General features: G+C 33.4%; 1 protein-coding gene across 1 annotated transcript; it reads right to left on the reverse strand.

Annotated features, from left to right (window-relative positions):
- Window positions 1–1,478: 1,478 nt before the first annotated feature.
- On the reverse strand, window positions 1,479–16,636 carry LOC144436662 (cystathionine gamma-lyase-like). Its single transcript, XM_078125507.1, has 9 exons — window positions 16,429–16,636; window positions 11,600–11,681; window positions 9,500–9,708; window positions 8,557–8,688; window positions 7,713–7,848; window positions 5,969–6,121; window positions 5,193–5,367; window positions 4,012–4,144; window positions 1,479–1,929 (listed from the first exon to the last, which is right to left on the reverse strand). Exons 1-9 carry the CDS (start codon window positions 16,612–16,614, stop codon window positions 1,915–1,917), a joined length of 1,221 nt encoding a protein of 406 aa, XP_077981633.1. The 5' UTR covers window positions 16,615–16,636; the 3' UTR covers window positions 1,479–1,914.
- Window positions 16,637–18,223: the final 1,587 nt, after the last annotated feature.

The raw sequence follows: 18,223 nt of genomic DNA on the forward strand, positions 1-18,223 counted from the left end.
CTTAGCTAGTTTTGTGGACTATGATTTAGGGGGTTCATACTTGGCTAGTTTTGTGGACTATGATTTAGTGGGTTCATACTTAACTAGTTATGTGGACTATGATTTAGGGGGTTCATACTTAGCTAGTTTTGTGGACTATGATTTAGTGGGTTCACACTTAGCTAGTTTTGTGGACTATGATTTAGGGGGTTCACACTTATGGATAAACATAGGTTAGATACTTCTCTGGTTCAAGTAAAGATTTAAAAAGTAACATATGTCGGAATTTTGGGAAATGATACCATCTCATCATGTCACATCTGAACTGAGAAATAGAGAACTAACTAACAAAAAATATGGATATCATGAAAATCCATCACAGAGCCAACTCCTTGTTTAAACCATGCATGACCGAAACCATACCGAAAAAGTACATTTTTGATATGGAAAACCCAATTAACTTAACTTAATATTTCAGTTTTACATAATATAACACCTATACGGATATCTATCATGGTCCATTTAAAGGATTTTTAGCCAATATTTTATACATCTCTTAAAATAGAAAACAAGATTCTGTTGCAAGATTACGTACACAGAAAAACAAACAAAAAGGGGTCAAACTAGGACAAAAAAGTTATAGGGCACAGTGTACTTTAAAAAGATATCCAATTACATTACCAGACTACATTCTTAAGATGTCTTTTAAATATTGATGGGTTTGGAGCTGATCTTTTGTATAGAGGTAGACTGTCCCATTGAACAGCTCCACTGTAGTGAAATGCCCGTTTCCCATATTCAGTTTTAACTGTAGGGATGTATATGTTACCTTTACTGGCCTGTCTTGTGTTATGAAGATGAATTTGGTTCGAAAGACTGACCATTTCAGTGAGGTAACTAGGTGCATTACCTGTTACAGATTTGTAGATGAGTGTTGTCAGTTGGCGCTTCCATCTAATTTGAGGGCTGACCCAACCCAAGTTTTCATATACCCAACCTATACTGGTATCATAGGGAACTTCAAGGAGCAGTCGACCAGCTTGTTTATGGAGGAGTTCATTATGTCTTCAAATACTTTTGATTTGTATTACACCATACATTTGCAGCATAATCAAATGGGGAAGGACTAAGGTATTGAACATCATCTTCCTAAGTCCCAACAGCAAAAACTGTCCGATTTTTTATAAAAATTTTAGGAGAAATTTTGGAAATACGTGTCAAAAATGCATTTTTGAATTTAGCCAAACCCCAAGTATTTGAAATCACACACTTGCACTACTAGGTCTCTCTGCACTTGAATTTGAAGAACTGGATTTAGCTTCAATCTTTTTTCAGAAATGTAATATTACATATGAAGACAAGGCGACTGGAGACACACTCTTGAACGAGGAATGCCAAAATAAAATTAACACCCACAAGACAAAGTACAAATGATTTGTGTAATAACATTTATTTCCAAAGGAACATATTTCATTACATCAGAGTATAGTATCATGAAATTTAACTTGTCAGATAAAATTGTCAAAAAATGACTGCAACATTGAGAACAACAGAAAATCATACGGTCATTAAAATGAAGATTAAGGGAGAATCTGCAATTATCTCCAAATTTTGCCATATAAAAGTTTGTTCCTGTTCCTTATGAAATAATAAAAGTGGGATATGCCATCTTGTTTTCAAGGAAATCAACAGTTATTTTCCATAACACAGTATTCGGTGGCCATATTGGATTTGGTGGCCATATTGGATTCAATTGCCATATTGGATTTGGTGGCTATATTGGATTCAATGGCCATATTGGATTCAGTGGCTATATTGGATTCGATGGCCATATTGGATTTGGTGGCCATATTGGATTTGGTGGCCACATTGGATTCAGTGGCCATATTGGATTCTCACGTTAGATATCATTTCTCACCTCTCCTTTCTTGTCCTTTATATATCTTTAATCTGAAATGAGATGAAAGAGATGATAAGTTTTATGTCATGTAAAAAGTATCTAAGGTAAAAAATTTCCACTAGAAATATAATTACTGTTTTAAAAGTACAAATGGCTGTAACATGTCATAATTATTCTGAGATGATATAGTCGTTGAACTTTACACTTTTGAAAGTTTATAGCAAATATTTGATGAATTTTTTTTTTATGTTTTGAAAGTGTTAAACATATTTTTCACACAATATGCACATTGGTAAGATTTGCCTGAATTCAAGATGTCTATGAGTATAAATCAGAAAGAATTATGGGATATTCTACTTCCACAGTGTCAGACACTTGTCAAAATTCTTTCATTTTTCTTGATATGTTTGAATCACTGCCAAACTAATACATATCAATTAGTTCAAAATATTGACAATATATATCTAGATAAGTATATTTTTATGGGCCCAGTCTAAACTAAAGTTGAGATTTCCAAAATTTTATAAAAAACAAGGATTTCAGTTGACAAAATTTCAAGGTGGTAAAGGATTGGTGCTGAGAAGGTTGATAACACACAATGTGTGATGTATGATGAAGCTAATGTCATATTTCAGTGGTCAATGCCACTTGACACTGTGTGCCAGATTTAATAAAAAAGTCCTTGATTCATTGGTGCCTGCATCAAAACTCAGTAGGAACCATTTTGTCATCATTACAGCCGTAAACAGAGACAAGCAAACACTTTATATGCTACTTGACAGTCTTTGACCTTGAAGGTCTGAAAATGTTGGCATAGTTCTACTTTTATTAAATTTAAATCATAGATTACCTCTACTTTGTCATTTACTATCAATATTCTGGATTAAAATTGTCAAATTTATGTAACATTATCCATAAAATTAGAATGCCAGTTCCATTAACTTTAGCGTCAAAAATAAGTCAACTAAAATCTAATATTTTGTTAATTTTTTTTTTGCTTTATTTCAACCTTGTTTTAGTCTTGAATCCTAGAAATTAGAGTTGGTGTAAATATTCAGGACTAAAAGTGATTTAAATCTATGTGAAATATCCATACTAGTACAAAGTTGGTACATTAAACTTTCCTGTCAAAAATTCTACGAAAAATTTGCCAGTATAAAATTTTTGCACATGTCAACTTCATCTTAAATTAAAATCACAAAAAAATCTAATTTTATCAAGAAATATATATTTGGATTAAACATGATGGAATACATGATAATAATCGGCATATTTCAAGTGTATGGTAGAAATTAGTCTAGAGACTATCACAGTGGCTTCAAATCTCGTCATCTCAAATCTAGCTCTATGAGGTCCTGAGATGAACTGTCAAATTCAAAAGAAGTCACACACATAGTCATTAACATCAAGACTTTGTTCAATCAATCACAGAATTCTGTCCAATAACAAGTTGTGTTTATTGGGGGCAGTTACATAATGTCCAAATATGGTATATTTGTCAGCTCAGGACGATATTCATACATTATTTGCATCATTCTAACAGTTGGGGTTCATTCATTTGCATGAACAACTTTTGGTTCATGATTTCTCATTGAGCTAGACAGGGTGAAGAGAGATCTTGAGATTCAAAGCCATGGATAACCTCTAGACTAGGTAGAAATGAGGTTATAGCCTCTAGACTAGGTAGAAATGAGGTTATAGCCTCTAGACTAGCTAGAAATGAGGTTATAGCCTCTAGACTAGATATAAATGAGGTTATAGCCTCTAGACTAGGTAGAAATGAGGTTATAGCCTCTAGACTAGCTAGAAATGAGGTTATAGCCTCTAGACTAGCTAGAAATGAGGTTATAGCCTCTAGACTAGATATAAATGAGGTTATAGCCTCTAGACTAGGTAGAAATGAGGTTATAGCCTCTAGACTAGGTAGAAATGAGGTTATAGCCTCTAGACTAGGTAGAAATGAGGTTATAGCCTCTAGACTAGGTAGAAATGAGGTTATAGCCTCTAGACTAGGTAGAAATGAGGTTATAGCCTCTAGACTAGGTAGAAATGAGGTCATAGCCTCTAGACTAGCTAGAAATGAGGTTATAGCCTCTAGACTAGGTAGAAATGAGGTTATATAAAATACTTACAGCTGCCTTTAATGCTTGATCTACATCATTAATTAAATCCTGTGTATCTTCAATACCAACAGATAATCTCAACAAATTGTCTGTGATTCCAAACTTCTCTTTATCATTCAAGTCAGCATGAGATAAAGATGCTCTAAAATGTACAACACATGATAGAAAAATAAGATTACTATTTTCTTACACTAGCTCTTGTAGGTCACAAAACCTGACAATTCTACTCATCAAGTCAGGTACAATTTATTTGTTTGCATCTCTAGAACTGTTTGCAATGTCACTAATTAGAGGTTTATTAATACTGATAACAACTGATATGACATGAATGAAGTACAAATGTCCCTTGACTGATATATTAAATTACTTCTTCAAAATTTTATTTTATTTTACTGTAAGTAAAGTATATTATTATATGTCTATGTGTCAGTAATACCCAAAATAGCCGAGTTGCTTTTTGTTCACAACTGTTAATTCCGCCATTATGTAAAACCCATAATCACACTTGCAGATATTATCAGGAAGACACAAAGAACTGTGATAAGCAAGTGATAATGAATTGCACTTACTGGCTAATGGAAGAAAACCATCATGGATAAAATTTAAACACTGACAATGAAGGGGACATTGTATTTAGATAAATTTGAGAGTTCCTGCAATATTATGAACTGGTTTTAAATATTTTTTCATAAAAATGTTTGCATGTATGTGAGGAAAATGATTACAAATATTTTGCACAAAATGTTCACATATTGTAAGTTTGTTGTGTGACTTTGTACATTTGAACTGCTGACATCAAACCATGGACTAACAGAACCTGTTACAAACAGGGAAAGTAAACATATGAATTGGATTAATAACACTTTGCTCAGCATGTTGGAAGTACAGAGATTTTGAATTGCATTCCATCATTTGATAAGAACAGTTGTATGGCCACTTTACATATAGTAGTTCACATTCACAAACAGATTTCCAATTCCCCTGGCATTTCATGTACACATAAAGAGGCCATAAAACTGTTCTCATCTAAACCATGGTGTGTAGTTTAAGTCTGCTATTCTAACATGCTGAACCAAGTGTTATTAATCCAATTGTAACATGTTCCATTTGTCCACAGTCTGATGTAAACATACTTACGGATGTTCTATCAAGCTTTCAACACCCCCAAGACTGGTAGTATACATACTTACGGATGTTCTATCAAGCTTTCAACACCCCCAAGACTGGTAGCAAATGCAATTATTTTGAGACTTTTCATGAACTTGATAGCTTCTTGTTTGCCACCTTTGACCTTGACTGCCATCATTCCACTGAAACTTCTCATTTGTTTCTTAGCTATTTCATGTTGTGGATGAGATTCTAAACCTGAAATTATGATGACAGAAAAAAATGAAATGTCAAGGAGCTTTGTCTAGCAAAAATGACAATCATAGATGGCAAATACAAATTGACATTACTGGTTTAACCTAATTTTAAATTTTAAATTAAGTTACTGTTTTTCATATGATCTAAGATGACTGAAATTTTTTTCTGCAAAAGTAAATACTTTGATACCACTCTAGAACAAGACTCTACATATCTGGATAAATGACTTGGTCTACTCTAGAACAAGACTCTACATACCAGGATAAATAACTCTACAACTAGACTCTACATACCTGGATAAATGACTTGGTCTACTCTACAACTAAACTCTACATACCTGGATAAATGACTTGGTCTACTCTACAACTAAACTCTACATACTTGGATAAATGACTTGGTCTACTCTACAACTAGATTCTACATACCTGGATAAATGACTTGGTCTACTCTACAACTAGACTCTACATACCTGGATAAATGACTTGGTCTACTCTACAACTAAACTCTACATACCTGGATAAATGACTTGGTCTACTCTACAACTAAACTCTACATACCTGGATAAATGACTTGGTCTACTCTACAACTAGACTCTACATACCTGGATAAATGACTTCTTCTATTCTTGGACTAGATTCTAGATACTTAGCCAATGCCATGGCATTCTCTTGATGTTTCTCCATTCTCAATGGTAAAGTCTTCAATCCTCTGTTAGCCATATAACAATCAAATGGTGATGGTATTGCACCAATGGCTGTATTTAATTCAAAAATTACAAATTTATAAATGTATAGCCTAAACATGTTTAAATACATGTTTTCTTTATGAGAACAAGAAATCAAGAAATAGTTTATCATTAAAATGATGTAGAATAAGTGTGGCTTGATTGTCAGATTCTTGTCACATAGCAAATACAGTGAAAAACCTGCAAATCACCTTCAGACATTTTCAGACATCTACTTCAATGAATACAGAGTGTCTATATACCACCCATTATTAATTTCAAAATGAAATACTTGAAAAATAGCTAAGTAGAGTATTTGGGGAATTACCAATCTCATTATACACATGTGAAGTCCAAATAACATTAGCCAGAAGTCTGATATTGTACTTTTACCAAGTCTGATATTGTACTTTTACCAAGTCTGATATTGTACTTTTACCAAGTCTGATATTGTACTTTTACCAGTCTGATATTGTACTTTTACCAAGTCTGATATTGTTCTTTTACCAAGTCTGATATTGTACTTTTACCAAGACTGATATTGTACTTTTACCAAGTCTGATATTGTACTTTTACCACACTTTTGGATAAAGGGAAAAGATGACATTGTGAATTCAAGATGATTTAAAAAGATTGTAACACAATTACAGTCAACGAAATTGTGTTGCACGGCTCATACGTATACATCACTTCCACCAAAGTTGTAATCAATCCTTAGCTTCATACTTGTATGTGAAAGTGAATGAAACTAATACATTTTACCTCAAGAGTCTTTTATTTTAACATCCAAGTTTAATTCATTATCTTGAATTTGTCCAGCAAGAGAGCATCACCAAACTCTAGAGGGCACTGTTTACAAGATGGGAAAACATTATGAATTCTATCCAATATTACCTTTCAATACATAGTATGACACCTTAGTTTTTAAACATGGAAAATGGTGAATCATTTCAGAGAAAAACTTTAAATTGATAATTTTAGGACAAATTCAAGATAATGAATAACAAGGTAAAATGTATTGGTTTCGTTCACTTTCACTTACAAGTATAATGCTAGCATTGATCACAACTTAGGTGGAAGTGATGTAGAAGACTTGCAACACAATTGCCATTTAATGTATTGTTGACTGTTACTATTGTTTTTATACATAACAATGAAGTCATGTTCTAAAGCAAGGCCCATATGTTACTTCTACAGTTAAGATCAATGCCAAGTCTGTATTGATATTTATAAAATGAAAGTGAATGAAACCATTCTTTTTTATCTCATTTGACATCCAAGATTTTATTTGACATATTGAATTCACAAGGTCTCCATCCCTTTCAATGTTATTTTAATTCCCATGCATGGATTTAACACACATGCTGTGAGGATTCACAATAGGTGTATCAAATCCCACGATATGAATTATTCAAATGTACCAAAAAAAAAGATTGTGAAAAAGTAAGCTCTGGTAATTTCTAGAACCATGTTTTGAATTTATTAAGTGCTAAGTTTTGCAATGATTCAATGTGATTTGATAATGTTTAATCTTCATACTTTTTTACACAGAATTTGATAAAGCATTGAATCCAGTGCAATCAACAATGATTTTTAAATTCAGAATTCCATGGATACATACTTCTTTGTAGAAATCTGAGTTGTTTGAAGAGGTCTTCTCTGTTGGTTGCTAAGACACCCATAATGACATCAGTATGACCATTGATATACTTGGATGCCGAGTGCATCACAATGTCGACACCAAACTCTAGAGGGCGCTGTTTACAAGATGAGAAAACAATATTTGCTTTCAGTACATAGTACGACATCTTAACTTTCAAACATGGAAAATAGTGAGTCATTTCATTGAAAATCATCAAACTATGATAATTTATCAATAAAATCGATATCTAATCATGTTTTATGAATAAATTCTATATTGATTTCTGCCTAAAACACACTTGCTAGACCATTGACCATTCAGTAACCTCAGTGAAAGATATGTCCTGTCATTCCACCCTCAATAATCTGATTTTTCATGTATTCTAGCTGTCCATACATATCTTTATTTGGATTTTTTACTTATTTGAATTTTTTAGATTTATTAAACAATTTTATCATGGACACCATATTTTACCATGGCTTCCTACTTGAAAAATGAATGTGAAACAACATTGACAAAGTCTGTGTTTGGAACTCAAGAAATTGCAAAAAGATTTTGAAAAATGTGAAAAAAGTTTGTCATTTTACATATAATAACAAACATTGTATACATTCATTATGTTTTTGCAATTTATTAAGTTACAAACAATGACTTGGCATATCTTGCTGTTTCACATTAATTTTTCAACTAGGAAGCATGACAAAATTATTTTACAAATTAAAAATCCAAAATAAATACCAAATCCTCATCCATATGACCACTTTAACACCAAATCTAATTTCTTTGTTCACAAACGACTGTTTGTTTACAGTTCTTAACTCACCTGACAGGCTGGTGAAGCAAAAGTACCATCCACTACAAGAAAGATTCCTTTGTGTTGATGTACAATGTTGGCGATAGCTTGAATGTCAACTACTCTCAAAGTTGGGTTACTGGGTGATTCTATCCATACCATCTAAGTGAAAAAATAAAACAAGGACTTGTCACTAGATATTGGGTATATGACAACTCAAAATTCAGAACTATTCATTAGATGAATACACTGTGTGTGGCCATCTGTGATGAAAATTTAAATTACTTTAACAGAAAAACGTAACTAGCCTAGTACCCTTGTGATGACTATCTACACAAATGTACAGTCTTCAAATCAAATCTATCAAAACCACAAATTAAAGAAACTTGGAAACGAAATGGCTGCTAATATCAGGGATTCACAAAATAGAAAGAGAATTAATTAATAATATGTAAATATCCAAAAATAAGGAAATAATGATCAATCATATGATAAAATTACTAAAAGCAAACATTTCAAAAACTTAACCAAAATCCATTCTGTGCTATCAATGATGTTTTGACAAGTTTATCTACTGATAGCTGACTTGTTATAGAATTTTACAAGATTTCATTAAATTCATTAAATAATTATTCCCAAATATTATTCTTCGTTCAGCCAAGGAAAATATGAGTGACCTAAGGGGGCTTTGCCACTACAAGTCACCCTAATTGAGTAGTGATAACCCTTGGGTCAGGAGTATTTTCTGGCTGACTGAAGACAAATATTGGAGAATAACATGATTGTACTAGCACCAGTAATATCAAAGAAAAATCGGGGACAGTAATGGCAATTTTGAATGTTTTGACTCCTTTCAAACACAGTAGAACCAACCAGTGACATAGACATGTTTTTTTGTGATGTACGTAAAACGACAAGAATATAAATTCCATATTTATGGCTTACGCATGGTATAATGAATCATATACCATACCTTAGTATTAGGTTTGATAGCATTCTTGATAGTTTGTTCATCATCAGTGACTTCAATAAATGTTGTATCTATCTTTAACTTGGAGGCTACTCTCTGAAACTGTAGTACAGTTCCACCATATATATCATTAAAACTGACCACATGATCACCGGCATCTAGAAGTGCTGTGATGGTAAAAATAGTAGCCACTCCAGATGAAAATGCAAGTCCTGTTGAAATAAATACAAATTGACAAAAAGATCAATTTCAATGCCGTGGCTTAAGTTTTCTAAATTCCATTATTTGAAATACATAAGGCAATGAATGCTTTCAAACCTTCAGTCAATAACATCTATGATTCATAAATTTATAAATGTTACTGTGGTGCATATTTCATATACCCCTGTAGAGAATACTTACTGCCTGGCTATAAAGGCACTAGTGGAAGTATATTACCCCAACAGCTGTTATGCACCAGTTATTTCCAAAGGCTGTGTATGCCAAGGGAAATAGTTGCTACATAACAGTATGATGGGTATTAATATGATATCTACTATCCTGAATAACGCCAGGCAATAAGTGTTGTATAACACATCATATTCTCAGACACATATTCTTTCCAGTCAAAGCAAAGACTTCTCTGCTACATCAATCTTGCCCTAGGGAAAACATTAAGCAATTAGTTCTCCCTATATGCAAATTGAGGTAATTATGGATCAACAATCCATACCATCTGATATGATCTAGGCCAATCACTGATGGCTGAATGAAAACAATGTTATACTATTTGTTCAATTAAACAACTTATTCAGTCAGTTTTAGAATAACAAGTATCTTTACTTACTGTAGTCCCATACGTAAAACAATTCCTGAACTGTAAATAAGGACCCGAATTGGAAATATGCGTGTTATCAAAATACTTTTATGTCTGTAAATCTTGTGTGTTCCAAACTGTCACATAACCAATGGTAGCCTGAGTGCACGGCTACCAGCTGTAAATTATGGTAGTCACATGACAAGAATTGGTAGTCTGTGGATGCAGCTAGGACTGCCATTAACTTTGAGCCCTGCCTAACACCAAATGTTCTGCCACACTGAGCAAATATTTGTCAGTTTCTTAAACTTTAGTTGACATGCAATAATATTTGTGTCAATCATGTCATTGTTATGGCATATTGACTTACCATACTTGCCACCCTCAGCTATGGCATATTGACTTACCATACTTGCCACCCTCAACTATGGCATATTGACTTACCATACTTGCCACCCTCAACTATGGCATATTGACTTACCATACTTGCCAACCTCAGCTATAGCATATTGACTTACCATACTTGCCAACCTCAGCTATAGCATATTGACTTACCATACTTGCCAACCTCAGCTATAGCATATTGACTTACCATACTTGCCACCCTCAGCTATGGCATATTGACTTACCATACCTGCCACCCTCAGCAGCAGCTATGGCATATTGACTTACCATACTTGCCAACCTCAGCTATAGCATATTGACATACCATACTTGCCAACCTCAGCTATGGCATATTGACTTACCATACTTGCCAACCTCAGCTATAGCATATTGACTTACCATACTTGCCACCCTCAGCTATGGCATATTGACTTACCATACCTGCCACCCTCAGCAGCAGCTATGGCATATTGACTTACCATACTTGCCAACCTCAGCTATAGCATATTGACATACCATACTTGCCAACCTCAGCTATGGCATATTGACTTACCATACTTGCCAACCTCAGCTATAGCATATTGACATACCATACTTGCCACCCTCAGCTATGGCATATTGACTTACCATACTTGCCAACCTCAGCTATAGCATATTGACTTACCATACTTGCCAACCTCAGCTATAGCATATTGACTTACCATACTTGCCACCCTCAGCTATAGCATATTGACTTACCATACTTGCCACCCTCAGCTATGGCATATTGACTTACCATACTTGCCAACCTCAGCTATAGCATATTGACTTACCATACTTGCCACCCTTAGCTATGGCATATTGACTTACCATACTTGCCACCCTCAGCTATGGCATATTGACTTACCATACTTGCCACCCTCAGCTATGGCATATTGACTTACCATACTTGCCACCCTCAGCAGCAGCTATGGCATGTTCTAAACTACTCCTTGTAGGATTACTATAACGAGTATAAATCCATGTCTGTAATAAAAAGTAAAACAAATACATACCAAGAAACTGTGTGGAGGGGGCTCCTTTTACTAATCAGGGGGGGGGGGTGAGGGAGGCTTGTCAAGAATATGCAGTGCTATTTCTTTTACTATTAAAGAATTGCTTGGTATGTACTTTTTTTGTAACTTTTTCCACCAGTATACTTTCTCACCTTTCTTTACAGATGGACTTTTCCACAGTTACTTCTAATTATCAGGATATATTATTTTCTTGGAAATACCCATGTGTACGTTTTTTTTACTTTTAAAGTTTAATCTACACTACCCCCCCCCCCCACCCACCCACTATGAATTTACATATATAGCTAATAAATCAGAGTAATACTTTCAATTATAAATGCCTGATTTCAACAAGTTTTGTGATGAATTTCTTTACTCTTGGATTGATTATTTTTAACTCATACTTTTACAATTTGACTTTTGTCCAAATAATTATTTATCTCTCTCTACTGGTACAAACATACTTTGATCATTTTTAACTCATTTATATATATATATCCATAGTTTTACAATTTGACTTTTGTCCAAATAATTATTTATCTCTCTCTACTGGTACAAACATACTTTGATCATTTTTAACTCATTTATATATATATATCCATAGTTTTACAATTTGACTTTTGTCCAAATAATTATTTATCTCTCTCTACTGGTACAAACATACTTTGATCATTTTTAACTCATTTATATATATATATCCATAGTTTTACAATTTGACTTTTGTCCAAATAATTATTTATCTCTCTCTACTGGTACAAACATACTCTGATCATTTTTAACTCATTTATATATATATATATCCATAGTTTTACAATTTGACTTTTGTCCAAATAATTATTTATCTCTCTCTACTGGTACAAACATACTTTGATCATTTTTAACTCATTTCTATATATATATCCATAGTTTTACAATTTGACTTTTGTCCAAATAATTATTTATCTCTCTCTACTGGTACAAACATACTTTGATCATTTTTAACTCATTTCTATATATATATCCATAGTTTTACAATTTGACTTTTGTCCAAATAATTATTTATCTCTCTCTACTGGTACAAACATACTTTGATCATTTTTAACTCATTTCTATATATATATCCATAGTTTTACAATTTGACTTTTGTCCAAATAATTATTTATCTCTCTCTACTGGTACAAACATACTTTGATCATTTTTAACTCATTTCTATATATATATCCATAGTTTTACAATTTGACTTTTGTCCAAATAATTATTTATCTCTCTCTACTGGTACAAACATACTTTGATCATTTTTAACTCATTTCTATATATATATCCATAGTTTTACAATTTGACTTTTGTCCAAATAATTATTTATCTCTCTCTACTGGTACAAACATACTTTGATCATTTTTAACTCATTTCTATATATATATCCATAGTTTTACAATTTGACTTTTGTCCAAATAATTATTTATCTCTCTCTACTGGTACAAACATACTTTGATCATTTTTAACTCATTTATATATATATATCCATAGTTTTACAATTTGACTTTTGTCCAAATAATTATTTATCTCTCTCTACTGGTACAAACATACTTTGATCATTTTCAACTCATTTATATATATATATATATATCCATAGTTTTACAATTTGACTTTTGTCCAAATAATTATTTATCTCTCTCTACTGGTACAAACATACTTTGATCATTTTCAACTCATTTATATATATATATCCATAGTTTTACAATTTGACTTTTGTCCAAATAATTATTTATCTCTCTCTACTGGTACAAACATACTTTGATCATTTTTAACTCATTTATATATATATATATATATATCCATAGTTTTACCTTTGTCCAAATAATTATTTATCTCTCTCTACTGGTACAAACATACTTTGATCATTTTCAACACATTTATATATATATATATATCCATAGTTTTACCTTTGTCCAAATAATTATTTATCTCTCTCTACTGGTACAAACATACTTTGATCATTTTTAACTCATTTATATATATATATATCCATAGTTTTACAATTTGACTTTTGTCCAAATAATTATTTATCTCTCTCTACTGGTACAAACATACTTTGATCATTTTTAACTCATTTATATATATATATCCATAGTTTTACAATTTGACTTTTGTCCAAATAATTATTTATCTCTCTCTACTGGTACAAACATACTTTGATCATTTTTAACTCATTTATATATATATATCCATAGTTTTACAATTTGACTTTTGTCCAAATAATTATTTATCTCTCTCTACTGGTACAAACATACTTTGATCATTTTTAACTCATTTCTATATATCTATATCCATAGTTTTACAATTTGACTTTTGTCCAAATAATTATTTATCTCTCTCTACTGGTACAAACATACTTTGATCATTTTCAACTCATTTCTATATATATATATCCATAGTTTTACAATTTGACTTTTGTCCAAATAATTATTTATCTCTCTCTACTGGTACAAACGTACTTTGATCATATTGAACACATTTATATATCTATATCCATACTTTTACAATTTGACCATTTGTCCAAATAATTATTTATTGATTTTCCAACTGAGAGCTTAAAACTGTTGCAACTGTTACACTCATCACATTGTTGTGATTATTGTAGAATGTTGAGTTTATTCCAGGTAGATGGAGAAAGGTGAAAATATTCCAATACACACAGCACTATTAACTTCAACACATAGGTCTTACTTTAAGTCATTGTTTTATCACAAACTTTCCCAAGTCACTTTTTCCACACATAAAATAGCATTTCTACTTGTTGTTCATTAATATTTGATTAGTGTGATCATGTTTTTCTAGAGATATGCTCCCACAGATATGCAAATAATGTTTACTATAAACATGACCTCCAGTCTATAAGTCATGTGACAAAGTGATGTAATATAGCATCCAATAGCATTTAAATACTGCTGTTCCTGGTAAAAACGGAATGCTCTAATTTGTAAGACAATACACACTAAGGTATCTGCAGATTCAAAAACCAAAGGATTAGCTTGTAGACTATGGTCAGTGCTTTTGCTGTTATGTAATACTACTAGGTCAATGCTACTCTGCCAGTTAGCAGTTAGTGTTGTGTTGTGTCTGCAGTCTAGTCAGTCCTTCTCCTTTTAAATAATTTAGTTTTATTAAAAAATTTTTTTACGGATATACCTCTAATACTGCCTCAGATGATTTCTATGTTAATGTTACTAATTACTAGTCACTCAATTGATATATTAATGGTTACTTTTAAAGATACTATTTCAGGTTGAACAGCTTCATCAAGTGTTCAACATTTTGAGTACATTTAACTTTAACACATTTAAAACAATTTTAGCCAGTGAGGGTGAGATATTTTAAAATGAATAATTAGGTATCCCACATAACCTACACTTTTTTCCTTGTTAGCTTGCCAGGGCTGCTTACAGCTTACAAGACTGCAGCAATTAAAGCTTGTAACAATTGCTGGGGAAGGTGGATTCCAACTTGTTTCCTGTTTGCTGTGTACTTGTCACATACTGTATTTGTACTTGTAGTCTTCAAGCATGTAGCATTGCTTGTAGCCACACTGGTTGCAAGCTTGAAACTTTTGCACTAGCTGTACTATGTATAAAAACCTAAAAATGTGTCAAGAGCAAATATTTTCAGGCAATGACATTTGACATAAATTAAATCCAGCTTAATAACTGTATGAACAATGAGTTGGCAGTTTCAAATCAGTAAATCTATTTCACACTGTACTAGTCTATAAATTATATCACATGTTGACCTATTTTTCTATTTCTGATATCGCCTCTTGACCTATAGCATGATAGTGAGTGGTATCAATAGCATACCTAATTTGCATATTACTGACTGAATATCATGTCATAATCATTCACCTACATAGCCCAAGGAATATCAAAAACCAAATTTCAGACCAATCTGTGAATAGTTTTGGAGTCCAGCTTTTACCAAAAATCACATTTTTTGACCCCAAAATGCCAAAAGTGTGTTTTCAAGTTTAAGCTACCACTTTTCACATTCAAGGAGGGTAGAATGGCCAGAATTTTCTTGCCCAAGTATCTTTGTTAATTTTTTTTTTATAAAATCCTATTCCAGAGAAACCAGGCCAGGTCTGACTATAAGTTGAATTGACACAGTGCAGTATGCATATACTTCACATACAGTCAGCTTCACTTACTTGTATTACACCTCACCAAACTATCACACAAACATTATGACCAATTAGTATCTCTTTCTTGGGGTCAAAGCAATTTCTCAACATCAACATCAACATCAACATCAACATCAACATCAACATCAACATCAACATCAACATCATCATCAACAACAACAACAACAACAACAACAACAACAACAGCAGCAGCAGCAGCAACAGCAGCAGCATCAGCAGCAGCAGCAACAACAACAACAACAACAAAAATGCAGACCTGTCTACCGTAGTTTCTGAAGTCTTGCAAGAATTTAAATATTTTTTATCCTTAACAAGCATGCATCCCTTAAAATATAGAGATTTTTTGTGGCACTAGTAGCCCAGAAAATTATCATAGTCTTACTAAAAATAACATTTTGAGTTATCCAAACATCAAACATGTTGTTGACAAATAATTTACATAAATACATTTGCAAACATTGTCATCATTTCCATATTTAAGTGTCAATCTTTTGTTAACTTTTAGGACACCTCGACTAATCTTCCTAATTTTTTGTATACGTACCTCTCCTCCACTCGCTATTCCCCCACTAGGATCGTCTAATCTATACGTGGATGACAATGATATCGGTGGTACAACTGCAGAATCCGTCAGCCAAGTCGCGGCTCCTTGTCCAGCGTGCACCGCCAAAGTTGAGAAACCTCGGCAAATATCGCCTGAATCACCCGCGTTGGAGTCCGGTTTGTCCATATCTGGAGCTCAACTCTGTATAACAAACACTATCAGCTGTTATATTAGATGGTTATCGATATGATATGTGGTGCAATGTCTGGGAGCGATGTCCTGGAGCAATTATTAATGAGAAGGAGTAGTGGCCATCTGTCAAAATGACATGTCGACAGACGACGTTTATGTAAATTTGGCGTTTATACTAGTATTTAAATATAGACTAGTATTCGAGTTGTGATTTATGTATGAATTATGCACAAGTAAGTCAATGTCAACCCCCACCCTCCCCACCTCGGGGCATAGTGGGGGATTTGGAAATTAGTCTTATAAAATTTGTCAAATGCCCCACCCCCTGGGGCAAGACATTCTGGAAAATCCCCACCTAAAACAAGTAAAACTCCCAACATTTCCCCCACCCCATTCAGAAATTTTGACTGACAGTGACACACAACCACTCTTTTACGTCCGTGAAAATGACTATGGAGGTCAACATGAGGCAATTGCCCCACCCCCTCGGGCATTGTTTCATGGCAAATACGGTCTAATCCCCCACATTTGTCCCGTATCGCCCGAGGTGGGGTCCCTCGGGCATTACATTGACTCGATCGTGCATTACTTTGTGGGGTTAGTGGCGAAACGAGTATTACAAGAATTAAACAACCCCTCACCTAATTCATTAAATTTAGAAAATGGTGAAATTACCGAAAAGAAACGGCGACCTGAAAACAGTAAAATTAGGTCAACTCCGACTGTTGTGTTGACCTCAAACTTGAATTTTATGTTATTACAGATATTGTATTGGGCGTGTACACTTTTAACTTCTGATGGGGGGGGGGGGATTTTAAGGGACGCGGGTGGGGTGGGGGGGGGCAACATTTATGTGTCATTGCGACGGGTATTCAAAGGAAAACAACAAGCAGTCACCTCTTTTATGACTAGAAGTTTTTACAGGAAATTAAACGAGTCTGCCACTTCTCAACATATGAAGTCAACCTGTGTGGCAAGGTTCTTCTTCTTTAAAAGTACAGTCCTCAGAATGAGTAATGTGGTTGTTGTTGTTGTTGTTGTTGTTGTTGTTGTTGTGGTGGTGGTGGTGGTGGTGGTTTTTTGTAGTTTTTTTTACAGGTTTTTACAAGTCAGCCATTATTATACACTCGGTTTAATCGTTACTTAGTTGTATTTTAAAAAAATAATTGCTTGGTTCCGTTTACCCGACCCTAGTTCTGCTTTTAATACATGACGGTGCACGAGTCTATATTACTGACTTGACTCTAAAGGGACAATTGTCAGAATCGAGTCCCGCATGCAAGCAGGACTAACCCGACCCCACATAGCTTTTCGCTGCCGACTATTAGCTTTTTTTTACTTATGCGAGAGAAAAAAATAATAAAATCAACTGCAACTGGAACTTTTAAAATAAAAACACGTTTCGTAATTAGGTACAATAATACACTCGTAATATCGTACACTGTGAGGAGTGTTGCATAACCTGTGAATGTACTTTTTGAAGCTGTATACTCGATAAATAAAATAAAATTGATTTTTGCATCCACACTCAAAAAATCGCGCCCACAACGGCCATCACGATTTCATCTGTTTCTGCACAGTTTAGGGACAATGTCAACCATGC

The sequence above is a fragment of the Glandiceps talaboti genome, chromosome 6 (genome assembly GCF_964340395.1).
Source record: "Glandiceps talaboti chromosome 6, keGlaTala1.1, whole genome shotgun sequence".
In the NCBI taxonomy this organism is placed as follows: domain Eukaryota; kingdom Metazoa; phylum Hemichordata; class Enteropneusta; family Spengelidae; genus Glandiceps; species Glandiceps talaboti.